This window comes from Meles meles, chromosome 11, assembly GCF_922984935.1.
Source record: "Meles meles chromosome 11, mMelMel3.1 paternal haplotype, whole genome shotgun sequence".
Taxonomy (NCBI): domain Eukaryota; kingdom Metazoa; phylum Chordata; class Mammalia; order Carnivora; family Mustelidae; genus Meles; species Meles meles.
The window spans coordinates 30,396,769-30,424,023 of record NC_060076.1 but is presented as its reverse complement, the minus strand read 5'-3'; the positions used below and the strand labels follow the sequence as shown (position 1 = coordinate 30,424,023).

The following is a 27,255-nucleotide window of genomic DNA, read 5'->3' as shown; positions in this document are numbered from 1 at the left end:
TATTGAGGAGAGCAGATACAGACAGAGCTTCCAGGAAACTCAGAAGGGAAAGGAACATGAATCTTGTCTTTGTTTGGGGTCTGGGCTATTATTCAGGATGGTGGTCTGGTGCATGTGTCCTCTCGGGTATCCAGGTACTGATTAGAACAAAGACAAGGGCCCAGGTGTTATTTCTTGGAACCAGGGGGTCCTGGTGTTTAGTGGTGATCTGGAGCACTCTAATAATAGCTTCTGGAACACTCTAATAATAGCTTCCTCCAGTCATTCTCCCCTGGTCCTTCCTTAGATGTTATCTATACTAGAGAAATCATTAACTCCTTGTCTGTCCCGTATGAAGAGGACATAATGCTATTTGCATTACAATATGTAAAGTGGAGTGGGGGTGCAGATCCTAGCAAGAATGGAAGCAGGAAAAAGAACAAAAAACAGATCTCTATGGAGTCCTTCAGTTTCCCTATCTCAGGTCCCCGAACACAGTTCTCAGGCTTGTGCTTCGCTCAACAAAATCTGAATTCCACTGGAGCCAGTCACTCCTTTCCTGACTAGAAAAACTACTCTGCTACCCCGAACCACAAGCAATTGTTGGTCTTCTTACTTCATGCACAGGTAAGACCCCGTGGGTATAGGGACCAAAGTCTTCATACTACCAGAAATCCAGCATGGCCTAGGTTTGATCCTTTTTTCAAAGCTGCCTGAATTCCTTTGTTCATTTCCTTTTTTTTTTTGCTAAGATACAGCTATCTTTCTTGCATTTCTGAGCCCCTATCTGATGTCATTAGGTAGTTTTTCATAGTTCTGTGAGGAATACAGTATTTTTTTAATTGGTAAGTTAGATTGATTACCTTCCTATCATTAAAACATAGGCATTTAGCTTAATTGAATGGGAAATGGTTTGTTACTAAAAATCAATCCCTAATTAGCTTAAAATAAACTAATGTTCAGATCAGAAAGTACTTATTGATTTATCTTCTCCCTGGTCAGTTTTCTGTTCCAAAGGAGCAAAAAGCAGTGACTGTTTGCACCTTACCGTCTTGGGGTTGTAAGAGCGCTAGAGGACCGCTTTTTTTAAAAATGCTCATGCCCGGCGCCTGGGTGGCTCAGTGGGTTAAGCCTCTGCCTTCGGCTCAGGTCAAAGTCTCAGGGTCCTGGGCTCCAGAGCCCTATTGGGCTTTCTGCTCAGCGGGGAGCCTGCTTTCCCCCTTTCTGCCTGCCTCTCTGCCCACTTGTGATCTCTGTCAAATAAATACATAAAATCTTAACAAAAAAAAAAAAAAAAAAAAAAGGCCCATGCCAGCCCCTACTCTAGAAGGACCAAAACTTCTCAAATAATTCTAATGTGTTGGCAGGACCGTATATACTTCCCTGTAAGATGAACCTACAAGCCCCGAAACCCATCAAATCGTTTGGATTTTCTCCAGAAGGATTTCAGCACAAATGGGCAGCGAGTAACAACTTCCAGAGGTGCCTGAGGCTAGTTCTCTCCGCCCGGAGACTGACAGGTCCATCGGCCAATCGGCAGTCCGAACGAGTCTCCATAGCACCAGTAAGAGGCAACAGAACAAGGCACTTTATTTCAGTAGAAAAAACGAGGTCGCTGTAACACAGGCCAACAAGCCGAGAAAGTCTGGAACCCTCTCGCCCACGCCAGCGGGGACATGGCGCAGGTTGAGGTCGGCTCCCACGTTGCTACGGAGACGCCACCTGCTTCCGGGCGCTCGGCGGCGTCGCGGGGCGTCACTTCCGCCCGGCGGCGCTGCAGCGCCTTCCTTTCTTCTTTCCCTTCTTCCTTTGCTTGGCCCCGCTTCCCGGAAGCTTCCATGGGTCCTCGCCTGCGGGTCAGGGGTGAGACGTGGGGGCGCTGAGCGGACCTTGGTAAATAACTGCCCGAGTTCCGCTGCTCAGCCGCGCGAGTTGCTAGGACCAGGTTAGACCTCGGGCGAGGGCGCTGCGGGATTGTGTGGGCCCTCGGGAATCTCCGCCCTCTCCTGCTCCGGGGCTTCCCTCTCTTGGGCCTGCGTTTGGCGGCGCGGGAGGCTGGGGTCTTTGCCTCCTCGCGAGTCGTGTTGCGGCCCCTGTCTTGCCCCTCTGTGTCCTCTGTCCAGGCGAGCTCCCACTCAGGTTACTGCTGCCAGTAACCCCTTCTGGAGCGTGAATCGGAAGCAGGGTGGTGTGTAGTCTCGGTGATGGCAGGGCTGCTTTCTGAAGCAGCAAGTGCTTTAGCATCCATTTCTCCTTCTTTGAGCTCCGGAACCCTGGGAGGCAGTTTAGGTAGCCAGAATATTTGTTCGCTTCTACTGTACGTAGGGGGAAACCGAAGCCCTTGGAGAACTCCTTCAAGGCATCCTGGCTCCCTGAGAGGTAGAATTGGGATTCACTATCAGGTCTAGACTCTCCTTAGGATTGCATGACATCATGAGGAGAACGTTTGGGAATAGGAAAGAAACTGCAAATAGAAGAAAGGGAGCTAGAATTTCTGAGTGCATTCTTCGTGTTAGGCATTGTGCTACGTTTTTTCTATACTTATTCATTCCTTGAAAGGGGCCCATTAATTATATACTCTTATTCCTGGCTTGGGAAATTGAGCCTCAGTGGTGATACACTATTTGTTCAATATTAATGATTTAATAGACATTTTTGAGATCTCTTTCAGGTCTGTGATTTTCCCAACACAATAGAATTAGTTCCTTTTCTAATCGAACTATTTTTCTGATTCTGACATTTCAGGAAGTGAGATTTCTCTGACATTTTTCTTGGTGTCTTCGTCCTTTGCCCATTGTCTTATTTCTTATCAGCACTCTATTTAGAAATCGGTGGTTGTGTAAATTCAGCCCTGACTCTTAATCCACAGTTTACTTTTTTCTTTCCAAGAGGAATTTGGAGATTGTGTCACTTGGTATGAAGTTAATGGATTTTGGTTAAAAGCCTGGCTAGAAAAGTTGCTAGTTTTTACACTGTGGGTGGTTTCTTTATTGTTGCTCTTCTCGCATATCTTACTCAAGTTTCTGGGTTTTTTTCCCCCCTCCAGGAACACTGCTGTCATCTGGTGCCAAGATGTCAGGAATTGGAAATAAAAGAGCGGCTGGAGAGCCTGGCACATCCATGCCTCCGGAGAAGAAGACAGCTGTTGAAGATTCAGGGACCACAGTGGAGACGATTAAGCTCGGGGGTGTCTCTTCAACGGTATGTAGAAACAGTGCTGTGAGAGTGTGTGTGTGTGTGTTTTGTTTTGTTTTTGTCAATTGCAACCTGAAAGTAAGAGTTTATGGAAGCTTCTGGTGTAAGAGAAATTTATTTGACAAGAAGAGGGAAATAGCCAGAAGTAGGTGAAATGATGTGTTCAGTTCTGAAAAGAGTATATTGACATTTGGTCTTTATTTTCAAAGGTATGCTTCTCATCTCTGGTGAGTGTGGTGCCTGATACACCTTGATTATAGGCATTAGCAGTGGGAGACTGTACATTCATTTTTCATTCACTGAAAAGTTAGATGCTAGGTACTAAGAGGCAGTATAGCAAAATCACTGAGAGAATGGTGAAGGGTCAGAGTCTGAGTTCAGACGACCTGGAATTTACCCTCAGCGCTACCACTTCTTAGCTGCTCACTTTTCTTTTTTCTTCCCTGTGCCTCTTCTCCTTGTGTATAAAATGTTATTATTGTGGGGCGCTTGGGTGGCTCAGTGGGTTAAAGCCTCTGCCTTCCACTCAGGTCATGATCTCAGGGTCCTGGGATCGAGCCCCACATCAGGCTCTCTGCTCCGCTGGGAGCCTGCTTCCTCCTCTCTCTCTGCCTGCCTGCCTCTCTGTCTAGTTGTGATTTCTCTCTGTCAAATAAAAAAAAAAAAAAGGGAAATGATCCCTTCTAAAAAAAAAAAATGTTATTATTGTACCTACCTCATTGGGTTGTTGAGAGGATAAAATGAAAGAGTCCCTGTTAAACAGGCTTAAAACATTATCTTTACTATGGTAAGTATGCAATATATTTGAGCTATTGATAATTATTATGGGGCTAGATATTATGAATGTAATGGTGAATAAAATAGACTCTGTCCTTGCTGTTATGGAGTTGACAGTTTCATTAGACTGTTACATACCAGAAGCTTAGAGTAATGTTATATGTCCATTAGACATCAGAAGCTCACTGTAATCGGTTTGAATTTAGACCAGGAGTCTGTGTTCTGGAACTCAGCCATGGGGATACGGTGTTAAAATGCTTTACATTTGGATAGCTTATAAAACCCTATCTCTTACTTACTTGAATTAGGCTTAGGATCAGGGAGAATAATGGGAACATTCAGAGTAAATTATTGATGAAGTGTCATTATTCTCTCTGGGGTTCAGCTACTCCATACTTTGCCAGGAGGTGATTTTATCTTAACACTGAATCACATCCTGCATCCCAAGGACATTTGCTAACTCAATAAATATGAATATTTGTCGAGCATCTGTTGTTTGCCAGAACCATGCTTTACACTAAAGACAGCCCCTGGACTTCAGGCTGTCAAGTGGCCTGCTAATGGAGCAGATTGTTCTAATGTTGATGAGCGGGGGATATGTTCTTCACGGGGATGAATAGCCCCATGCTCTAAGAGAAGCAGAGATGATCCATCCCGGTTTGGATCTTATCCACAAGGTAGTGAGGAGCCATTGTAAGATCTTAAGCAGGAGAGTAACATGTTGTCACTTATGCTTGGAGAATAGATGGTAGAGGAGCAAGGTTTATCAGTTCAGTTAGCAGAGTTGTTCCCTCATTCCTTCTCCCTCTTTTCCTTTCCATTTCATCTCTCTAAGGGTAGGGAGCTGGGGCATATATCCACTAATTCCTGCCGCAGTTGGTTGAAGGTTGTCCTTAAAGGCAATAGCTTTTCCTCTGCACTTCAAGGTTGCAGTAGTGAGCCAACTGAGGTGTGGAACAAAAAATGAAAAAACTCTGGGTGGCTTGAGGTAGGAACACTGCGGGTGTGGATGGAACTCGCCATCATGGCTGTGTTGAAGTCTGGTGGGCTGACGGACATGGCATGAGGCACAAAAGTGTCCATGGCAAGAGGCTGTTGCAGTAATCTTGATGAGGGATCATGGTGTCCTGGGTCACTGTGGTGGTAGTATTGACAGATTTGCTAATGGATTGGATGAAGTTTATGAGATCCCAGAATTTTGGAAGTATGGACTGTCCACTTACTGAGCTAGGGAAGAGTATGAGAGGAGCAGATTTTTTGGGAAGCTGTGGAGGATGAGGGAGGAGTTTAATTTTGGACATTCAAGTTTGGGAAAGTTACTAGACATCTGAGCGGGTAGGTGGCTGGATACCACAGTCTGCTCTCTGAAGAGAGGTCTGGGCTAATGCTGTGCATTTGGGAGTCATCATTTTGTAGGAGGTATTTAAATCCATGAGACTAGAGGCTCTAAGTGAGTGTAGATAAGGAAGAGGTTTGACTGACAACAGAGCCCTTGAAGCACTGATTTTGATTGATATTTTCATGTCAAGGTGATGAGAAGAGACTGACCAAAGAGACAGAAAATGAAGTAGGAGGAGAACAAGAGACAGTGGGGGTCCAGGAACCAAACAAAGGAGTGTTTAAGGAAGGAGTTGTTCAAGTGCCGCTGATGGTTGAGTAAGGGGAGCATTGAGTAAGGGGAGCACTGAGACATTAGATTTAGCAGTTGAGCCTTAGTGAGACCTATGTTCCTGGAGTGGTGGTTCTAGAAGCCTGACTGCAGTGAGCTGAAGAGAAGAGGAGAGGAATTAGGGAAAAGAGGGGAGGGACCGTGCCTTGCAAGAATACTAATACAAAGCAAGATGCAGAAAATGGGGCATTAGCCAGAGGAAAATATGGGGTTGAGGGAAGGTTTGTTTTGTTTTCAAAGTAGGAGCTATTATAGCGTGTTGATTGAAATACTTTAGTAGAGATGATCAAGTTGACAAGGTAGCAGAAAGAGGAGATGGTTGTTGGTGTGATTTCCACGAATAAGGGAGAGAGCATGTGGTATAACGCACAGGTGGGGAATTGGCCTTAACTAGGAGCAGGGGCAGTTGATCTGTAGCAACAGAGAGGAAGGCTGTGGATATAAGTTCAGCTGTAGGTAGGTCCGTAGCTGAAGTTACGAGCGATAGCTGTGGACATTCTCTTCTGATTGCTTCTATTTTTTTTTCAGTGAAATCAGAGGCGACTCATCTGAGAGTGAGGATGGGGGAGGAAGTGTTGGAGGTTGACGAGACAGGAGAAGGTATGAAGTAGTCATCTTGAAGAGGGAACGGACTAGGGTATTTTTGCTGGCCAGCACTGAGGACCTACTTGACTCTGGGATCATGAGTTTAAAGGTAGCATGGTACTTTATGTTTTGTGGTCACGTTCAGCTGCATGGTTGTAGGCCTGTAGGAGTGGACAGTTGGATGTTACAAGGGGTGGGGTTTTTACCAGGTAAGTGTGAAGAAGAAGCAAGGAAGGAGGAGGTTACAAAAGGTCGTGATTGTGACTTATTGCAGAATTTAAGTTCAATAAAGAAGGGAGTAAGGAAGTGAGAGGAATGAAGGATGGGAAAGATACAGAACCAATGGATTATAGATCTTGGAGGAGGTGAAGAGCTTTAGGAGTCAGGACACTAGAGAGAATGAGCTGGAAAAGTACATGGTGTTTGTGGAGAATGGGGTGTTTGAAATTGAGCTTATGAAGAGCGTACATGTGTAGCTAAGACTAAGAATAACTGGGAGTTTGATGGCTGAGAGAGGCAGAGGACAAGATCTTTGAAGGAAAGAAAGTGAACAACTTGATGATTTGAGATACAGGAAAGATAATCTATATGGGAATTGACATCAGTAAGAACTGTGAAAAGAGTAGCATTTGAGAGTGTAATAAGCTAGGTGCTAAATCTTTAGGAAACGTGGGGAGGTGATCTGGGCTTTTATAGACTAGTGCAGGAAGGCAGTGTAGCAGGTGGTACAGGCCAGTGCATGAGCTGCAAAGCTACGAGGTTTTGGGGAGACAGGTGGGCTAGGCCTGGAATGGCAGTGGAGAACAAGGAGGATGCCTGCCTGTCCCCAGGCCCAGTCCTGGAGAAACTTAAGGAGCAACAGGACTCTCATCCAGGTTTCCATTAGAATAAGAAGGGGGAAAGGAGGGCTCAGAGAAGAGGTTGAGGATTTCATTTATTAATAGGATTAATAGTATTAATAGCTGTACATTTGGGAAACTCTTGACTAATTTGACATATCAAGAATGTTCTAACCAAAATGGAAGAAAGAAAATGGAAGAACACAAGAAATTGGCGCTCTAATAAACAGTTCTTACTTTAAAATATTCATGAATTCCTAGGTAAAGTAAAAATGTAATCCTTTTCAATCCTCTCTTTGCCTGGGATACTCACCCCATCCTTCCCACCTCTAGTCCCCACCTTGTCCTGGGAAAGGAATTATGGAGAAAAGTGAAAGATACTGAGAGAGGTGTGGAATTTACTGATGGAGTGATATTTTTGCAGAAACAGGAGAATGAGATTCTGAACAAAAGCTGAGGTCAAGGTATGAAAGATAGTGGAGACAGAGGGACTGACAAGGAAAAAGGAGAGAATTCAAGGTTCTGGGAGATCTAGATGAGGACCAGTATATGGGGATAAGGGCATGAGATACCTGGAAAAAGATAAGGTTTTGTTCACAGAATTCTAAGATTTCAGTTATGGCACAGTTCCAGATAATGACAGAAGTCCAAGATGTGGCTTTTGAAAGGTATGGCCGAAACATAGTATGGGGGAGATACTCCCCGGAGTTAAGGAATTCAGAATGCAGCCTAGACAGCTAGAGGATTCGATGGTTTGTCCACATGTGCACCTCTCCGCATGGGTATTGCACTTACTGGATATGTTGGCAGGGACTGGGGCAGAGAAGGACCCAGGTGCCAAGGTTCCTAAATGAGTGTGGGGCGGTGCTAAGGAGTTAGATGGCAGCGGTCATCAGGGTAGAAGGTGGTCTAGCTGGACAGTGGAGCCTCACGGGACTTTGTGAGTGTTCATGAGAAGAGAACAGTGAGATGGGTACGGTCCAGGTTCTGGTATATTAACGTCATTCTTACTTCCCATCATCGCACATTCTTTCCTTCCTCTGTTCCTACTTACCCAATTATTTGTTGTAAGCTTTTTAAAGATAAATAGCTTTAGTCATTGGAAATTACTAATTTATATGACCCTATTGAATTTAAAAGCAGATTTGTCCAATTTCTTTGTGGAGACTAATAAGATTGGTTTCCTGGAGCAGGAGGAGCTAGACATTCGTACACTGCAAACCAAAAATCGCAAGTTGGCAGAAATGCTGGATCAACGGCAGACCATTGAAGATGAACTCCGTGAGCACATCGAAAAACTGGAACGAAGACAGGCCACCGATGATGCCTCACTGCTGATTGTCAACCGGTACTGGAGTCAGGTAGCTCACTCATTTATTTGCTCAGATTTTTGAATATTTTTGTTTGCCTTAGCACTCTCTTCATTTCCCAAGTTGGTTCTTTTGTTTTTTCATAATGGTGCCCACCCTCCTCCAGTTTGATGAAAACATCCGTATCATCCTTAAACGCTACGATCTGGAGCAGGGCTTGGGAGATCTCCTCACGGAGAGAAAAGCCCTTGTCGTGCCGGAACCAGAACCGGACTCTGATAGCAATCAGGAGCGGAAAGATGACCGAGACAGAGGTGAGTATTTGTGGTGCCTGCTCCCACCATGTGCTGTGTGGGTTTCTGAAGTAGAGCTCTGCTTTCAGGATTTCCATTTGAGGAAAGAAAGAAGAGTTTGATATTGCCAGTTTTATAATGTTGATGGCTTCTTTTTCTCCCCTGTGTCCTCAGGGGAAGGGCAAGAGCCAGCTTTCTCTTTCCTTGCTACTCTGGCCAGCAGTTCCAGTGAGGAAATGGAATCTCAGCTGCAGGAGCGTGTGGAGTCCTCCCGCCGAGCTGTGTCCCAGATTGTGACCGTCTATGATAAATTACAAGAAAAAGTGGAGCTCTTATCACGGAAGCTGAACAGTGGAGGTGAGGCTGGGAGACTGGGAGAAAAAAACGGGAGGAATAAGAGCTCTCTTTGCATGCTGATTTGTAGTTGCGGACTTAATGTATTTATTTTTTATTCCATTCCTTGGGATACAATCTCCAGTACTACCAGTAATACCAGTAATGTCGTTGCTATGGCATGTTAGTATTTTCCAAGTTCTTCATATTTTGAGCCACATAACGGTCCTGTAAGTAGCTGAGGAACGCTCCATTCTGATATGCTCTGTTAATTAAACACTTTTATAGGTAGCAAAATTAATTTTACTGTTTAAGGAGTAGCTGTGTTTTGGATATTTTAAATATTGGTAATTACACTTACAAAATTTCTGTTTATAAGATGTTGAACTTTGACTTCAAGAGTCAGGTTTTTTTTTTGATTTATGTATTTATTTTTAAAGATTTATTTATTGGAGATTGAGAGAGTGTAAATGAGAGAGAGCATGAGCTGGTGGAGGGGCAGAGGGAGAAGCAGGCTCCCTGCTGAGCAGGGAGCCCAACTTGGGACTCGATCCCAGGACCCTGGGATCATGACCTGAGTCAAAGGTAGATGCTTCACCAACTGAGCCACCCAGGTACCCGTAAAGATAATTTTTTATTTGAGAGAGAGAGAGAGAGAGGCAGGGGGGGTGGGATGTGCAGAGGGAGAGGGAGAGAATCTTAAGCAGGCTCTATGCCCAGCGTGGAACCCAACCCAGGGCTCAGTGTCACGACCCTGAGGTAATAACTTGAGCCAAAATCAAGAGTCAGACACTTAACTGAATGAGCCACCCAGGTGTGCCCCCAAAGAGTCAGTTTTGATATGTTCTTGTTTTTTATTTATCTGTTATCTCTAATATTTTTTTTTAAAAGATTTTATTTATTTATTTGACAGATCACAAGTAGGCAGAGAGGCAGTTAGAAAGAGAGGAGGAAGCAGGCTCCCTGCTAAGCAGAGAGCCTGATGCGGGGCTCAATCCCAGGACCCTGGCAGAGGCAGAGGTTTTTGGTTTTTTTTTTTAATATATTTTTTTTTTTATTTGACAGAGATCACAAGTAGTCAGAGAGGCAGGCAGAGAGAGAGGAGGAAGCAGGCTCCCCGCCAAGCAGAGAGTCCGATGTGGGGCTCGATCCCAGGACCCTGAGATCATGACCTGAGCCGAAGGCAGAGGCTTTAACCCACTGAGCCACCCAGGCGCCCCAGGGCACTGTATATCCTGAGAGTATCTGGTTTCACTTGCTAACATTTGGATTTGAGCATTTATATTTGTGACTCTAATTTTAAACATATTTATTTGGTGTAATAAGTTCTGTATATTTATCTGCCTTCTTTGTAAATTGTAGTGTACATTTTGGCTTTTGAGCTTCAGGAGTGCCCCTAGTATCATATTCTGGAATATGTTAAGTAATTCAAGGTTCTTACCTTCATTCTTTGTGATTTTATGGGTGCTCATTTGAGTCAGGAAATTTCTGCCCTCTGCCCCCCCTTCTCTCTTTCAACAGAGAGATGCTGCATGTTGGTATTAGTGAATAATAGGAATTTGTGATAGTCTTATGAAATAGAATTTTATTGCTCTGAAGACTGACACTGATGAGAGATACCTCTATCTTGTCTATCATTCTAAAATGCAGTTTTTTAGGTGATTGTGTCTTATCTGAATAAAGTTACAGAACCTCCATTTCTTTTCTCACGGCATTTTGACTTTGTAGGAAGGGATGAGAGTTAGGGGACTTTGGCTCTGTGTCATCCTCTCCTAAAGCATAAGTTTGGCTCATTTCCTTAAGCAGGTCATTTGAGGGCTGGGTACTTAGTCATGTGATGATAATAAAAACCAACCTACTTCCTGAAGGTTTCCAGGAAAATAAAGTGACATAGCTTGTTAATATTTGGTGGGAGGCACACTTTTAAAATTTGAGACTATAGATGTTAAGCTAAAGTGCGGTTCTGCTCCCTCAGATAATTTGATTGTGGAGGAGGCGGTGCAGGAGCTGAATTCCTTCCTCGCCCAGGAGAATATGAGGCTACAGGAACTGACAGACCTCCTTCAGGAGAAGCATCGCACCATGTCTCAGGAGGTACTGAACCTGAAAGGAGAGGTGGTACTTTCTCGTGGCCTGTGGCAGACATTGATTTAGCATTTTGAGTGCTTTGAGGATCACCTGGCTGTATTTTGAAAGCCTATTTTTATATTAAAGAGCATGCAGGGCAGGCGAGAACAGCCAGATCTGAGAAATCAAAATCTGAGGAAAGCTTAAGGGAAAAAAAGAATCAAATGTTTCTCCTAGACTTGTGCCTTTGTTAAATAGACAACTTTATGATGTTAGTTTTTAGGAAGAAATACCATCATGTGTACTTTTGTGCAACAACACACCAATCCCTCAAATAATGAATTATCCCAAATATAAAATATCACGTACTATGTTACTGAGGAATGGGTTGCTAGAAATTCACCTGAGAATGGGACAGTAGGAACCACTGTATCGGTGATGGGCTGGGAACTTGAGGAATGTGGGTTTTCAGTCCAGATTTGGGCATCAATATTGCCATGACCAAACCACGTCAGGATTTGGGTATTTATTTATTTATATACAGTGATTGAGATAAAATGGTAATAGGCCTTTAAGATTTTTTCTGACACCCCTGATTATCATTTCAGTTTAGTTGAAAGGATATTGTGTTGAACTTTGACGTATTTTAGTTTGGCTGCCCATACCCTGTGCTTGTTGGTAAGTTAATAGTTACCATCTCCTTAGTGCCTGGCACTTAGTACTTTAGTATCCTCTCTAATGGTCAAGCAGTTGCCATCTTACTGCTAAGGGAACAAATTCAAAGAGGTTGATAACTGGTCTGAACACATAGCCAGCAAGTGCTTGAACTGTAATTTGGATTTAGGTGTGTTTTACTTCAAAGCCCATGTTCTTCTTTATGCTTTTATTTTGTAAACTTGAGTGCCAAGGTGCGTGCTGGCTGTTTGCATGAGAATTGTCTGGGGAGTTTGTTAATACATGTGGATTCTTGTCAGCCTTAAAAGATACATAGTAGAGTATAGCAGTGCTTACGAATAGATTGGGGTGTAGTAGAAAAATAGAATAACTTTTGTCATGTTTGACACATATTAGGTGTGACAAAGATGAGACGGTTCATGTCTTCTGGCCCTTCCCAAATCTCATATACCATTACTAAGCTGGAGAGAGACATTGCTTTGCTCAGCTGAGCTGACGTCCACCGTGGCTCTCGTGGCTGACGGTTGATGTTATCTGTCAGCTTAGGGGGAGCTCACAGCAGTGGGTTGTCCACTGGAAAGCCTGCATGTTGCTGCGTTAATGTGGCAGTGTCAGGGTTGGGCTTCTTACATGGCACCTGGCTTCTTCCAGAGAATGAAAGTTCCAAGATCAGCAGGCAGAACCTGCATGGCCTTTCAGACGTAGCCTCAAAGTTATGTAGTATCATTTCCACTGGGTCACTGAACTTAACCCAGATTCAAGAGGAGGGGACAGTGCCATCACTGCCAAAGACTTTGGGGACTATTTTTTAAAACCAACACAAGGGGTATATATTAATGTGAACATGTAACAGTTTTGTAATTAGAGTTTTCATGATTTTATTTTTATATTCGTGCATTGGGAAGAAGGTGAACAGCTCCAATTTAATTTTGTCTATAATGTTGCATAAGCAAGGGTTAATTTTGTGAGATTTGGGATATAAGGTAGTGATGGAAGATACTGCTTTTCTAACTCGGTCTTTTTTTGGCTTTCTTTTTCTGGATGCCTGTCTTTGGGATGTAGTTCTCTAAGTTGCAGAGTAAAGTGGAGACAGCTGAGTCACGAGTGTCTGTCCTTGAGTCCATGATCGATGACCTGCAGTGGGATATTGACAAAATTCGAAAGAGGGAACAACGACTCAACCGGCACTTAGCGGAAGTTCTAGAACGGGCAAGTACTTTTTCATTCACAGTTTAGAGACTAGGTTCATTTTTAAAGAGTCTACTCAGAAAGGACGGACCCAGATAGTAGTACCTGGGAACAAAATGGACTCTTGAAAGCACGTTGGTTTTCAGACTAAAATTTTAGGGTCTCCTCTCACTAAAATCTTTGTCCTTCTTATAGGTGAATTCGAAAGGCTATAAGGTGTATGGAGCAGGGAGCAGTCTCTATGGCGGCACGATCACTATCAATGCCCGGAAGGTAAGATGCGCGACTCACTCGGGACACATTTGTGACCTCGTGTCAGCTGTCGTGCTTGGTACTTAGGAGTTCACAAGTGGCAGAGTGGGGGTGTGCTAGAAGAACGGGAAGATGAAGGTGGAAGCTTAGGAATGGGAATGATATAAAAATTCTTTTTGCTTATTTTGCTATTTTCCTCCCTCTCTCCAGTTTGAGGAAATGAATGCAGAGCTTGAGGAGAACAAAGAGCTGGCTCAGAACCGTCACTGTGAGCTGGAGAAACTTCGGCAAGACTTGGAGGAGGTCACCACCCAAAATGAGAAGCTGAAGGTAGGAGACACCTTTCTGAAGGGCCGTAAAATGAAACTTTTTGCTGATCAATTCACATACGCACTGGTTGGCCCTCAGAACTTAGGAGGGAAAAGAAAAACGTGGGTTTTTTCGGTATGTCTATTTATTTACTTGTTAGTTATATTGTGCCTTGTTCTGAAAAGTATCTAAAACAACCTATAAAGATATATGTAGACTGAATCAAGGTGCTCTAACTTAGGAATTGTTGAGAAAAACGAGTAGGGTAAACTAGGGTGATGATCCAAAATGGATTTAAAAAAACTGGGGCTCATGTACAAGTTCTGTGCAAGGAGCACATACATCTTGTATCGTGCAGGCTATTCAGTATCCGTAACTGCCAAATGTAGGTCACAGAATTTGGCTCTGTTGTTCCTGGCTGCCAAAACAGAGAAAGAAACATGATCAGTGATGGTTCCTGTTGGTTTTCTAAATTCCTGTTAGAATTTTCTCTCTTCAGGTTCTTGGGGGACGGGAAGAAAATGGATCGTGAAAGTCTTCCCACTCCTCTTTCAGTAATAGCCGTATGTCTTTTATAATTTGATATGTTTCTGGGTAAATAAAGATGTTCCAACTGAAAAACAAAGCAAAACAAAACCAAACCAACCTGAGTAAAATCAATTAAAGTGGGTTAAAGCAAGCCATTGCTTAAGAGAAGCATAAGTATTTTTGTTACAGTATTGAAAATATATTTCTCTGTGACTGTTAATAAAAAGAACAAGTTATTGATGGGGGCCTTCAACTGTGTTTTAAGAATTAAACATCTTGGGGCGCCTGGGTGGCTCAGTGAGTTAAAGCCTCTGCCTTCGGCTCAGGTCCTGATCCCAGGGTCCTGGGATCGAGCCCCGCACCCGGCTCTCTGCTTAGCAGAAAGCCTGCTTCCTCCTCTCTCTCTCTGCCTGCCTCTCTGCCTACTTGTGATCTCTATCTGTCAAATAAATAAATAAAATCTTTAAAAAAGAAAAGAATTAAACATCTTGACAAATTTCATAGGGTTTTTCTGTATCCCCATGTCTGCAAATTTCATAGGGATCTTCTAGCGTCATTGGGTGTAGGTTGATATATAATGTAAAATACGTGTCAGTTAAAACAGTTCTCGGGTGGAGAACACAAGTATCTGGTGTCAACCTCTTGGCTTGTCAGATTTAATTTGGCTTGACAGATTTTACAGAACTAGAAGGGCGGGCAAATACAATCCATAATCTTTGTAAGGAAGATGGGTGGCTCAGTCAGTTAAGCGCTTGCCTTTGGCTCAGATCATGATCCCAGTGTCCTGGGATCAAGTCCCTCATCCGGCTCCCTGTTCACTGGGGAGCCTGCTTCTCCCTCTGCCTGCTGCTGCCCCTGCATGTGTGTTCTTGCTCTCTCTCTCTCTGACAAACAAATAAAATCTTAAAAAACAAAAACCAAACAAAAAAAGCTTATCTCAACTGCACAGGACATCATTGAGTTTAAGGTTTTATTTCCTATCTGGCATCCAGGGCGCAGATGCTAGCTTCTGCTTCTGACTGGCTTTTGGGCCCTCCTCAGGTGGAACTGCGGAGCGCAGTGGAGGAGGCGGTTAAGGAGACCCCGGAGTACCGCTGTATGCAGTCGCAGTTCTCTGTCCTGTACAACGAGAGCCTGCAGTTGAAAGCGCACTTGGATGAGGCTCGGACACTGCTTCATGGCACCAGGGGGACCCACCAGCGCCAAGTTGAGCTCATTGAGGTAATAGCCTCACTTTGTCTTCTGTATATAAGCTTTTCTGCCTCATAAATTTTATAATTTTACCCTCTTGTGAGCGATTATCGCTCGTTTGGCAAGTATATATGGAGTGGCTGTAGGTCTTTACTCTGCTAGGTGGTGGGCATCCCGCCATTTGGGATCAGAGAGTCTAGTGGGGTGAGTAGTGACCATTAGAATGTGGTGTGGGACAACAGACGCGTACCCAAAAGAGGCAGTGATAAAGGAGACAGAGCACCTGATTTCCTGTGGAACCTTCCTGATAACCACTTGCCAAAGTGAAGTGTGAATCTTAAGTTTACTGGTAGAGAACATAAATACAAGTTTCGTATTAATACAAGTTTACTGGTAGAAAACATAAATGAAGTTTTGTATAAATACAAGTTTATTGGTAGAAAAAATAGAAGGGCATTCCAAGCAGTGAGAACAGATTTTGAAATAGTTTAGTATGGCTAGAGCCTTATGTGCCTGGGTGAGAATAGTGGGGGGGAAGCTGCCTTACCATTTATAAGCCATTATAGCATGTTGGGGCAAATGTAAATACTTTTTTTTTTAAGGCAAAAACTTTCATTCTTGTGTTCACCGCTATACCTTCCATAGCCCTTAAGATAATATTTGTCATAGTTGGTCTTTTACTATATGTCTGACACATGAATTGAATTTAACATGTCTTACCTTACATACATTTATATTCTGTTTCATTGTTTTAGTACTCCTTATAAATTATAACATTCTTGCAGGTAGGGGCTATTTCCCTCATTTCTATAATATCCTTCCAGGTCTCAAATCAGTTTTGAAGCTGCCTGGTGCTCATTAAATATCGATTGAGTGGGAACTTCTCAGAGTAATACCTCTTAGTGTTTCACTTTTTTTTTCTTCTTAGATCCTTACAGGTCAAAATTAGGAAACATATTAATAGAATATGATGATGTTTCCACATTTGGATAAGAGTTTTTTTTTTTTTTTAAGATTTTATTTATTTATTTGACAGACAGAGATCACAAGTAGGCAGAGAGGCAGTCAGAGAAAGAGAGAGGTTTGGGAAGCAGGCTCCCTGCTGAGCAGAGAGCCGGATGTGGGGCTCCATCCTAGGACTCCGAGATCATGACCTGAGCCGAAGGCAGAGGCCTAACCCACTGAGCCACCCAGGCGCCCCTGGATAAGAGTTTTTGATTGGTTCCCTTTTTTGTGCGTAGCGAGATGAAGTTAGTCTTCATAAGAAGCTGCGGACCGAAGTGATCCAGCTGGAAGATACGCTGGCCCAGGTCCGCAAGGAGTACGAGATGCTGAGGATAGAATTTGAGCAGACGCTGGCCGCCAATGAACAAGCAGGTATGAGTATTCTCATTTCGGCTTGCAGCTTGCTGCAAATGCCTTCCTTAAACTTCCTTAAACAACATAGTGTGGTTCATCTGGATTTGACAGTGTTAACTGGAGTTCAGATGTCTTAAAGACCCTTAATAAAGCCCTGGAATTCATTCTGGCTCACAGCCTGGGTGTTTGTTTTTCAGCTTAGATTGGCCAGTTTTGTTTTCTTCTTCTGAGGAGGTCTCTTTCTTTTGGTAATTTCCTCTGTTTCTCAAAGGGCCCTGATATGTTCTGAACTTTGTCTCCTTGTGCCTTTGCCCTTGTCACAGTTCTTCCTAACATTGCTGCTGCTATATTTCAGGCCCCATCAACCGGGAGATGCGCCACCTCATCAGCAGCCTCCAGAATCACAACCACCAGCTGAAAGGCGAGGTCCTGAGGTACAAGCGGAAACTGAGAGAAGCCCAGTCTGACCTGAACAAGGTAACCAGGAGGGGTCAGATAAGTGTGAGCAGCTGTTCTGTTTGTGTGGCGGGTTTCGAGGGAGCCAACTGAGGTGGTTGCCGTCAGTCACGCGCTTCCTTCCCTCCTTTGTCCCCCAGACACGTCTGCGCAGCGGCACGGCCCTCCTGCAGTCTCAGTCCAGTACTGAGGACCCAAAGGACGAGCCCGCGGAGCTGAAGCAAGATCCCGAGGACTTAGCTGCCCAGTCCTCCGCAGCAAAGGCATCTCAGGAGGAAGCCAGTGAAATCAAGTCCAAACGGGACGAGGAAGAACGAGAACGAGAAAGGAGGGAGAAAGAGAGGGAGCGAGAAAGAGAGCGGGAGAAGGAAAAGGAGAGGGAACGAGAGAAGCAGAAACTGAAAGAGTCAGAGAAGGAAAGAGACTCTGCTAAGGATAAAGAGAAAGGGAAACATGATGATGGGAGGAAAAAGGAAGCAGAAGTTATCAAACAGTTGAAGATTGAACTCAAGTAAGAGCAGACTTTAGAGTAACTGTTTCTGACTCAGAAGTTGAGGTTAGGACATCATGCATGCAATGTTTGGTGGATGGCGTGACTTACAGACCGTCATAGTATCTCAGGTGTATCTAAATGTACGATTAGTTGTGCTCTCAGTTCTTAAGTGTGCATTCAAAATGGCTTGCGTGGGCTAGTGCGGAGTTTGGCTTGGTGGTCAGGGCTCGGTGAGCCCTGCACTTGCAGCCTTATTCTTCATGAATCCAAATTAAGGGACAGGGTGTCATGACTTAAGCAGTACTCATGAGAATTACTGAAATTAACTGCTGGCAGATTGCTGGCATCAACTGTAATTTAAATCATAATGGGTAGAGTTTGTATCACTCTAACTTGAACAGCGTTTGTCTATTTACCTGACAGTTAACTAGTTTGTGTATGTATCAGGTCATTTTAAGAGATGTCTTAGGTTTATTCCTGTAGGCATTGAGATGGTAAGACAGACCTGTCATTAATGAAACACCAACATAACATCTCATTACTGCCCCTTCTCTTCCTGCATAACCAGTAGAACTGGTTACATCTTGCTTCCCATTGGTCGTGGTTGTGCCTTTATTGATACTTGGATTTGAAGGACAACTGTGCTCAAAGCATTTGAGTTTCTTTGGTATATAAAAGGTAGTTAAGAGGTTGGATAATTTGGTAGGAGGTGAAGTTTTAGTCTTCAGCTGATGGCGCATCACTCCACTATCGATTCTAGTTTTCTTCTTTTTTCCTATTTCTTCCTCTTGATCTCTTTAAGGCAAATACTTTTTTCAAGTATAGTATCAGAATTATCTGGGTGACTTATTTAAAATATATTCCTGGACCCCATTACAGACCTATCTCAGTTTCTAAGAGTGGGCCCCCGAATTTTGCCTCTTTAAGTAGGGCCACAGGTATTTATTTTATAACTTTATGTTGGAGAACTTGTTCTGAAGGGAGAAATGATTCCATTAGTGAGCTTGCTTTTCTAGTTTCCGAGTGTATCCACAAGTTTCCTGATGGTCCTTGAGAAGTATTATCTTAGAGCTGTGATGGAAAGTGTACATGGAACTGTTGTAAATTATTTTGCTCAATTCCAAATTCCCTTGCTCTGATGTCCTGTGTTTTCTCATTACACCCTTCACTTCCCTCTACCATCCTCATCATAGGAAGGCACAAGAGAGCCAAAAGGAGATGAAACTGTTGCTAGATATGTACCGCTCTGCCCCGAAGGAACAGAGAGACAAAGTTCAGCTGATGGCAGCTGAGAAGAAGTCTAAGGCAGAGGTAATCTAGTCTGCCATTACCTGTCATTCTGGTTATAGTCTGCATTTGTGGGATTTTCCTTCACATTTCTGAAGGAGGTAGTTTCTTTCTTCATCTTTAAAGTTAGCATTTAAAACTCAGCAGCATTTTCCTCCCTTTCAGAGACCTTCTAAAATAAAACGGATTTCTGTATTCTGCACTAGGTAGTAAGGTATATCACAATTTCTGGGAATAGGAGTAACCTTTTCAGAGTTTTAATTCTCTCTTTTCCGTTAATGCTTTTCCCATAAATCACTGTTACAGTGAGTCATGTTTCAGATTACTTTTGGGAAGAATGTCTTATTCTCTTAAAATTTGGGGGCCTTAAAAACAAGGGTAAGAACCACTATCCTAAAGAGAGATGTGTGTGCACTCGTCACCAGCATTCCTTATACGAGTGTGTCATGTGGGAATGGAAGTAACAGCAGCATTATGGTGTGGCCTGCCAGTATAGCGTTTCTCTCCCTTTCAAATTCTGTCAAGGTTCTTTGGTGTTGTGGGCCCTACATCTGTGCAGGATCAGTTGATTCTTGAAATTGTATTATATCTTTTTCTTCTCGTGTGTGTGATTCCTTACCTTCTCTAGTTGGAAGATCTAAGGCAAAGACTCAAGGATCTAGAGGATAAGGAGAAAAAGGAGAACAAGAAAATGGCTGATGAGGATGCCTTGAGGAAGATCCGGGCTGTCGAGGAGCAGATAGAGTACCTGCAGAAGAAGCTGGCCATGGCCAAGCAGGTGGGCACACTCTCTTTGTGTAGCTAGGTTTTTAGAAAAGTACATGTTACTTGACAAGTAAGTTATTGACAGTGCAGTATGCTCTTTCATTCCAGTCTTTTTCTTTCTGTGAATATGTTTTACTCCCATAGGTACGTTTGTTTTTATACTGAAGTCTTTCATTCTTTATTATTTTGTTTTATGTATTTGTGAGGCAGGAAATTTACTTTTATTTTCAAAGGGTAGCCAGTTGTTCAAAGTTGTTTATTGAGGGGTCTACCCTTCCTCTGCTGATCTGGCATCAGGGATATAGTGAGTCTAAATGAAAAAAAAATGTGTGTGTCTTTACATATATACATACATATATACATACACACACACACATATATATACGTGTGTATGTGTGTATGGTTTTATATGCATTATGATCACAAATAACATGCCCCCAAACAGGTTATAAATAAATAACTAGTATGTTAACTGTGGTTGTTCCAAGGTCATGGTCATGTAACTGTAGAGACTACCTCTCACAACGAACATACATTTCTTTTTTTTTTTTTTTTTTTTAAAGATTTTATTTATTTATTTGACAGATAGAGATCATAAGTAGGCAGAGAGGCAGACAGAGACAGAGGAGGAAGCAGGCTCCCTGCTGAGCAGAGAGCCGGATGTTGGACCTTGATCCCAGGACCCTGGGATCATGATCTGAGCCGAAGGCAGAGGCTTTAACCCACTGAGCCACCCAGGTGCCCCCAAACATATATTTCTTTATTTTTAAGTCCCAGTGAGTTTTATTAACTTTTAGTGTTTAATAATAAAGGTACCAGAAATGGAAAAACTATATATGTTCACTGTGAGGAACATCTTCACTGTATCTAAGAAATAACAAAATGGCAAAGTGAAGGAGTTTTAGATTAAGTACCTTGAAAAGAGGAACTTTATTAGAACCTGTATGTATTTCTTTGATTTAAAAAAATGGGATTTTGGCTTTTCTTAAATCTGGTGATTTCCAATTTTCTCTCTCTTGCTTTTTTTTTTTTTTTCTTTTTAAGATATTATTTATTTATTTGACACAGAGACAGCAAGAGAGGGAATACAAGCAGGGGGAGTGGGAGAGGGAGAAGCAGACTTGTGCTGAGGAGGGAGCCCGGTGCGGGACTCGATCCCAGGACTCTGGGATCATGGCCTGAGCCAAAGGCAGACGACTGAGCCACCCAGGCACTCCTCTTGCTCTTTTTTAAAACATAATAATTATCGGGGTGCCTGGGTGGCTCAGTCAGTTAAGCATATGACTTTGACTCAGGGCCTGATCCCATGGTCGTGGGATCAGGTTCCGAATTGGGCTCCTCTCACTGGGGAGTCTGCTTGTCCCTCATCCTCTGCCCCGCCCCCCCCCCTTGTGCACGTCTGCACTCTCCCCCTGCATGAGTAAATAAAATCTTTAAGAAAAATAAAAAAAATAAAAATTATCAGGAAATTGTACTACTGTAGGTTCTAATAAGAAGTGGAGTGATGTTATAAATTTGGTATTATCCCAATACAAATACTGATTGTTGGTTTTGTTGATTTTGGCACTAAGACCAATTTTAAAGTACATATGGAAAAGCACACAAGAATAGCCAATAAAACCGAACAAGAAGAGTAGTGGCAGTTTGTATCTCAACCAGGTATAAAAACAGGAAGTTTCAGGAGGTAAGATAGCTTGAGACTAATAGACTGCTAGGACTGAATAGAAAGTCCAGAAATAGACCAGAGTACACGTGTGTATTTAGTATGTGCCAAAGGTACAGTTTAAAGTCAGCGGGGAAAAGGAAGAGTATTAAACGCGGAAGGGCAAAAAGAAATACTAATACTGGAAAAAAGTTACATATATACTCAGACACTCTACACAAGGATAATTTGCAAATGGATTATAGCTGTAATATTAAAGAAGCTAATCCATTTGGGGCGCCTGTGCTGCTCAGTCATTAAGCATCTGCCTTCAGCTCAGGTCATGATCCTAGGGTTCTGGGATAGAACCCTGCTTTGGGCTCCCTGCTCAGCAGGAAGCCTGCTTCTCCCTCTTCCACTCCCCCTGCTTGTGTTCCCTCTCTCCCTGTCTCTCTCTCTATAAAATAAATAAATAAAATCTTTGAAAAAAATTTTAATCTATTAGAAGAAAACAAATTCCTTTGTAAGTCTGGAATGGTGGAGACCTTTTTTTTTTCTTTTAAAGATTTATTTATTTATTTGACAGAGAGAGACAGAAAGAGAGGGAACACAAGCAAGTGGAATGGGAGGGGAAGAAGCAGGCTTCCCGAAGAGCAGGGAGCCCAATGCGGGGCTCGATCCCAGGACCCTGGGATCGTGACCTGAGCTGAAGGCAGACGCTTAATGACCGAGCCACCCAGATGCGCCCTGGTGGAGACCTTTTTAACTATTAATAAAAGTTTAAAAAATATGAAAAGAATTGATAATTTCAACTTTAAAAAGCCCACAAAACTTCTGTCTGGCAGAAACTACTATTCGCAAAGCTGAAAGACAAATGATAAGCAGGGAGAAAATATTTCTAACTCTTAGCACAAAAGAGCTTATCTTGCTACTATATAAAACTCCCCAGAAATGATAGAAAGGAAAACCCAACACCATAGTAGAGGAATAGGCAAAAGATGTGACTCGGTCACAGAAAAGGATACCAATGGCTCTTACACATCTGAAAAGATGTTCAGTCTCCTCATAACACAAAATATAAGTCAAAAATATTTTTAGGTACTGTTCTTCACCCATCAGATTGTTGTACAGTACAGCTGGAAAGTCTGTAGTGAAATTTGATAATTACAGTTGTGGGAAAGTGTAAGAAAATGTGAGGTTTCGTGATAGAAGTTCTCTTCACCAAGGACTGCTTGATCAGTTTGCTACATTGGTGTGTAGATTTGTCTATTCTAACCAGCCCTGAATACAGATCAACTGAGCATCAGACCATCGGTGCCAGTGGCTTCAGATAATAAGGGTTTCTTTTGTATTCCTTGAGCTAACCTAAGTGACAAAACTAAGCTGCTTAAAACCGAGTCTCTGTCGGCAGGTTACTTTATTTCTGAATTAACACTGGAAAAATTTAGTTTCCAGTGCTCATTTGGAGTTAGAAGATCCTATTAAAATGAGGGTTCTTTCTCCATATTTTAGGAGGAAGAGGCTCTCCTCTCGGAGATGGATGTTACAGGCCAGGCCTTTGAAGACATGCAGGAGCAGAATATCCGTTTAATGCAGCAGTTGCGGGAGAAGGATGATGCAAATTTCAAGCTCATGTCCGAGCGTATCAAGTCCAATCAGATCCACAAGCTACTTAAAGAAGAGAAGGAGGAGCTGGCTGACCAGGTTTTGACTCTAAAGACTCAGGTAATTTGAATAGAGCTTGCCAGAATTCTGTTGAAGTAGGGCACTATCTTTTTTTTTTTTTAATTAATTAATTATTTTTAATAAACATATAATGTATTTTTATCCCCAGGGGTACAGGTCTGTGAATCGCCAGGTTTACACACTTCATAGCACATAGCACCATAGCACATACCCTCCCCAATGTCCATAACCCCATCCTCCCCTCCCGACCCCCCTGCCCCAGCAACCCTCAGTTTGTTTTGTGAGATTAAGAATCACTTATGGTTTGTCTCCCTCCCGATCCCATCTTGTTTCATTTATTCTTTTCCTACCCCCCAAAGCCCCCATGTTGCATCTCCACTTCCTCATATCAGGGAGATCATATGATAGTTGTCTTTCTCCGATTGACTTATTTTTCACTAAGCATGACACCCTCTAGTTCCATCCATGTCGTCGCAAATGGCAAGATTTCATTTCTTTTGATGGCTGCATAGTATTCCATTATGTATATATACCACTTCTTCTTTATCCATTCATCTGTTGCTGGACATCTAGATTCTTTCCGTAGTTTGGCTATTGTAGACATTGCTGCTATAAACATTCGGGTGCACGTGCCCCTTCGGATCACTACGTTTGTATCTTTAGGGTAAATACCCAGTAGTGCAATTGCTGGGTCATAGGGTAGTTCTATTTTCAACTTTTTGAGGAACCTCCATGCTGTTTTCCAGAGTGGTTGCACCAGCTTGCACTCCACTTTGTGCATGAATTTCCTTTTTCTTTCTTTCTTTTTTTTTTTTTAAAGATTTATTTATTTGAGAGAGAGAATGAGAGAGAGCATGGCGGGGGAGGGGGGTCAAAGGGAGAAGCAGGCTCCCTGCTGAGCAGTGAGCCTGATATGGGACTCAATCCCTGGACTCCAGGATCATGACCTGAGCAGAAGGCAGTTGCCTAACCAACTGAGCCACCTAGGCATCCCTGTGTGTGAATTTCAAGAAAAAGACTGCTTTACAACTTGTAGCCATTGTGAGAGAAATGGCCTTTGTTTGAGCTATAATTTACATGGTCTAGTGTGAATTGCCAGCCTTTGAGAATTAGTATGGCTGAAGAAGGTGAATATCTGTAAATGTAATTCCTTTTGCTCTTGGCAACTTGGAAAAGAATTTTCAGTGGTTTCTTAAAACTCTTCCTTGAACCATCAACCATGATTTTTTATTTTTATTTATTTATTATTTTTTGGTATGAAAAGGGAAGCTTTTAAGTATTGTGATCTTGCATGTATTTTGAAGGGTTCCTGGGTAAAGACAGTGATGGTTTGAGATTTCTAACAGACTCTTTTTGCGGGCCTATGGATTAATAGTGCCTAGTCAGTTAATAGTTTTTTCTTTCCTGTTTGTGTTAAAATCTGATTTTTCTTTTTTAAAGGTTGATGCCCAGTTACAGGTAGTAAGGAAATTGGAAGAGAAGGAGCATCTGTTACAAAGCAACATCGGCACGGGGGAGAAGGAGCTGGGTCTTAGGACACAAGCCTTAGAGATGAATAAACGCAAGGTAGGATTGCTTACCCTGTCATTTGAAGTGACGGCTAGTCTCAGAGGATCAAACACAGAGGACACTGATGACATTATAGGTTCACTTTCTTCCTTGGCCCGGATTAACGTCTTGCCTCCCTAGAAATAAGCTGACGCTATTTGTCCACCCCGCCTAGGCGATGGAGGCAGCGCAGCTGGCAGAAGACCTCAAAGCGCAACTGGAGTTGGCTCAGAAGAAGCTCCATGATTTTCAGGATGAGATCGTGGAGAACAGTGTCACCAAAGAAAAGGACATGTTCAATTTCAAAAGAGCCCAGGCAAGAGCAATTGTGTTTTCTTTATGTTTCACCTTTCAGGTATTTTTTGAGCTCTGAAATGTTATGAAGGGGTCATTGGTCTAATGTAAGTCATCTCCTACTTGATTATAAGTTCTTTGAGTGACAAGACTAAGTCTGTTTTCCTCACTACCTTTCCCCCCAAAGCCTGTCATGGTGCCTACCACCTGGTGGGCATGAAATACAGTCACATTATCAAATTAGAGGATTTTAAAGTTCTGTGATTTTTTTATTTTTGGCATGTCAGATGTTTTCTCATGATGACTCTCTAGCCTTATCCATACATCTGTAAGTTATTTTAACCTACTCTTACCTTTGGCTTGAGAGTAATTACCTTAAAATAGTTTATCAAGTTTTTCATCTTTTTTTTGTTGTTGTTTAATTCTTAGACTGTATTTTTACAGAACTGCATTGACAATAGGTGCAACTAGAGTTTGGTGATAGGATTATGGTTTTGTGCTTAGGAACAAAGAAGGTATTTGCCATTCCAGTTCTCTGCATTCCTAAGAGATAATGGGCCAGGAAAGGACAGAAAGTCCTTTCATTGCCGAGTAGAAAGTTCAAGTTGGAGCAATTTTTTTTCTTCAGAAATGGCAGGTCTGGGGGAGTATGTCTAATGGGATGCTGTCTTACCACAGGAGGACATCTCTCGACTTCGAAGGAAGCTGGAGACCACAAAGAAACCAGACAATGTGCCCAAATGTGATGAGATCCTGATGGAGGAGATTAAGGATTACAAGGTTAGGAAAACTGCCTCAGTGATTTCTTCGTGTCCTTTTTGTTCAGGACTGAAGTGGCCTGTTAATAGACCGGGAGAATAAATACTCAAGTTCTTTACATGAAAGGAACCAGAGGATGGATTCTTCAGGGGGGAGGTGACACTCTTGTCTTAGTGCTTCGTGGGTTTCCTGCTTATTTGCCTCCATATGATGGCCACTTAAACCTTTATGGTCGATCAGACTCTGACTTCTCTTCTCTTTCTTTTTTTTTTAAGGCACGCCTGACCTGTCCGTGTTGCAACATGCGTAAAAAGGATGCTGTACTGACCAAGTGTTTCCATGTTTTCTGCTTCGAGTGTGTGAAGACACGCTATGACACCCGTCAGCGCAAATGTCCCAAGTGTAACGCCGCGTTTGGTGCTAATGATTTCCATCGCATATACATTGGTTGAGCCAAGCCAAGAGAAGAAGAGGGAATGGCTAGACAGGCACTTCCTCATAACCACCAAACCTCTACCTCTTCTCTCCTTGACTGTCACCTAAGGGCAGTTTGTCTGTCAACGACCTTTCCTTCGCAGACTTTATGTCCAGGTTCTCCCCTCTAATAGCTAGATGACTTCAGGGAAAAGGACTGGTAAAGGCAAGTCTTGGGTTTTAGAATGAATTAGAAACAAACAACCCGCATTTGTCTTCCCCACCAGCTTCTTTCTTTCCTTGCTTTTAGATTTCTCAGCATTTTCTTCTTCAGGCTTACTACATAATTTTGGATTTCCATTCCTCCTGAAGAAATAAATTGATATTTTCAACATGGAGAAGGGAACAAAGAAGAGTGGAGACATACGGCTATTTCGGGGGGAGAGGGAGATCTTTTAGAAATAAGCTCTCTGTGGGCACAAATATTTCTTGATTTGCGTAGTAAACTTTTTGTAAAGTTGGATTATAAAATGGTATAATTGTGCTATTTTTTCCTGGATGGTTTGAAGCCTTAATGAAATTATGCCCAGGATGATTCAGTCCATTTCCTATTCACTAACAAAGTAACTTGTTAAGGTCAGCTGGGTTCCATGTTGAAGTTACTTAAGTTTTGAAATGTCCTACTCATTAAAAAAATCTTATTTCTTGAGGCCAGAATAATTTCAAATTCATTAGCCCTTTTTATCTTACAATGAAATCAAGCTTGGAGAGGATGGGAAACAGGACTGAGATGATGAAGAGATCTTCTGGGTACTCTGGAAACTTGATACAGGAGGCCTAGTGAGCTATGAATTACTCTCATCTGCCTCTCCACAGGGATTGCTGTGATCCCTTTTTTGTGGAATATTCTCTGTAATGTTTCTGTAGGACTTTATACTCCCCAAGCTTCAATTAAAGCAGGATTCAGTTTGCTTTAGTGTTTGTGTTTTTCTTGGGCAGTAGGTGGTTTGGGTTTGGTTATTTACTGTTCATGACACTTGGCTAGGGAAGTTAGCTATCTAGTGTTGGGGGACTGTAGCCTGTGGAATATATATATATATATAATTTATAGATTTTATTTGACAGAAAGAGATCACAAGTAGGCAGAGAGGCAGACAGAGACAGAGGAAGGGAAGCAGGCTCCCCGCCGAGCAGAGAGCCTGACGCGGGGCTTGGTCCTAGGACCCTGGGATCATGATTTGAGTTGAAGGCAGAGGCTTTAACCCACTGAGCCACCTAGGCACCCCAGCCTGTGGAATATTGTGGCAGAAAACCACTAGTCCCATGGGAAGTTGGATTTAGGGGAAGTTCCTCTAGTTGGGA

At 42.7% G+C, this 27,255-nt stretch overlaps 1 protein-coding gene across 4 annotated transcripts in view; it reads left to right on the top strand.

The window, feature by feature from the left end:
- RNF20 (ring finger protein 20) overlaps nucleotides 1–26,864 on the top strand; it is a 40,639-nt gene extending 13,775 nt beyond the window's left edge. Inside the window, exons 1-20 of one of the 4 annotated variants that reach the window (XM_046023503.1) lie at nucleotides 1,746–1,872; nucleotides 3,026–3,180; nucleotides 8,238–8,405; nucleotides 8,521–8,668; nucleotides 8,822–9,004; nucleotides 10,956–11,074; nucleotides 12,785–12,931; nucleotides 13,106–13,183; nucleotides 13,373–13,492; nucleotides 15,041–15,220; nucleotides 16,432–16,567; nucleotides 16,905–17,026; nucleotides 17,146–17,516; nucleotides 18,692–18,809; nucleotides 19,414–19,563; nucleotides 22,705–22,917; nucleotides 24,319–24,444; nucleotides 24,602–24,742; nucleotides 25,399–25,500; nucleotides 25,755–26,864. In XM_046023503.1, the coding sequence (XP_045879459.1) occupies nucleotides 3,052–3,180; nucleotides 8,238–8,405; nucleotides 8,521–8,668; nucleotides 8,822–9,004; nucleotides 10,956–11,074; nucleotides 12,785–12,931; nucleotides 13,106–13,183; nucleotides 13,373–13,492; nucleotides 15,041–15,220; nucleotides 16,432–16,567; nucleotides 16,905–17,026; nucleotides 17,146–17,516; nucleotides 18,692–18,809; nucleotides 19,414–19,563; nucleotides 22,705–22,917; nucleotides 24,319–24,444; nucleotides 24,602–24,742; nucleotides 25,399–25,500; nucleotides 25,755–25,931 (2,928 nt within the window). In that variant the 5' untranslated portion in view covers nucleotides 1,746–1,872; nucleotides 3,026–3,051 and the 3' untranslated portion in view covers nucleotides 25,932–26,864. Of the gene's footprint in view, nucleotides 1–1,745; nucleotides 1,925–3,025; nucleotides 3,181–6,148; nucleotides 6,221–8,237; nucleotides 8,406–8,520; nucleotides 8,669–8,821; nucleotides 9,005–10,955; nucleotides 11,075–12,784; nucleotides 12,932–13,105; nucleotides 13,184–13,372; nucleotides 13,493–15,040; nucleotides 15,221–16,431; nucleotides 16,568–16,904; nucleotides 17,027–17,145; nucleotides 17,517–18,691; nucleotides 18,810–19,413; nucleotides 19,564–22,704; nucleotides 22,918–24,318; nucleotides 24,445–24,601; nucleotides 24,743–25,398; nucleotides 25,501–25,754 lie in introns of those variants that run through there. The other 3 variants (XM_046023501.1, XM_046023505.1, XM_046023504.1) reach the window with 3 other exon arrangements.
- The last annotated feature ends 391 nt before the right edge of the window (nucleotides 26,865–27,255 follow it).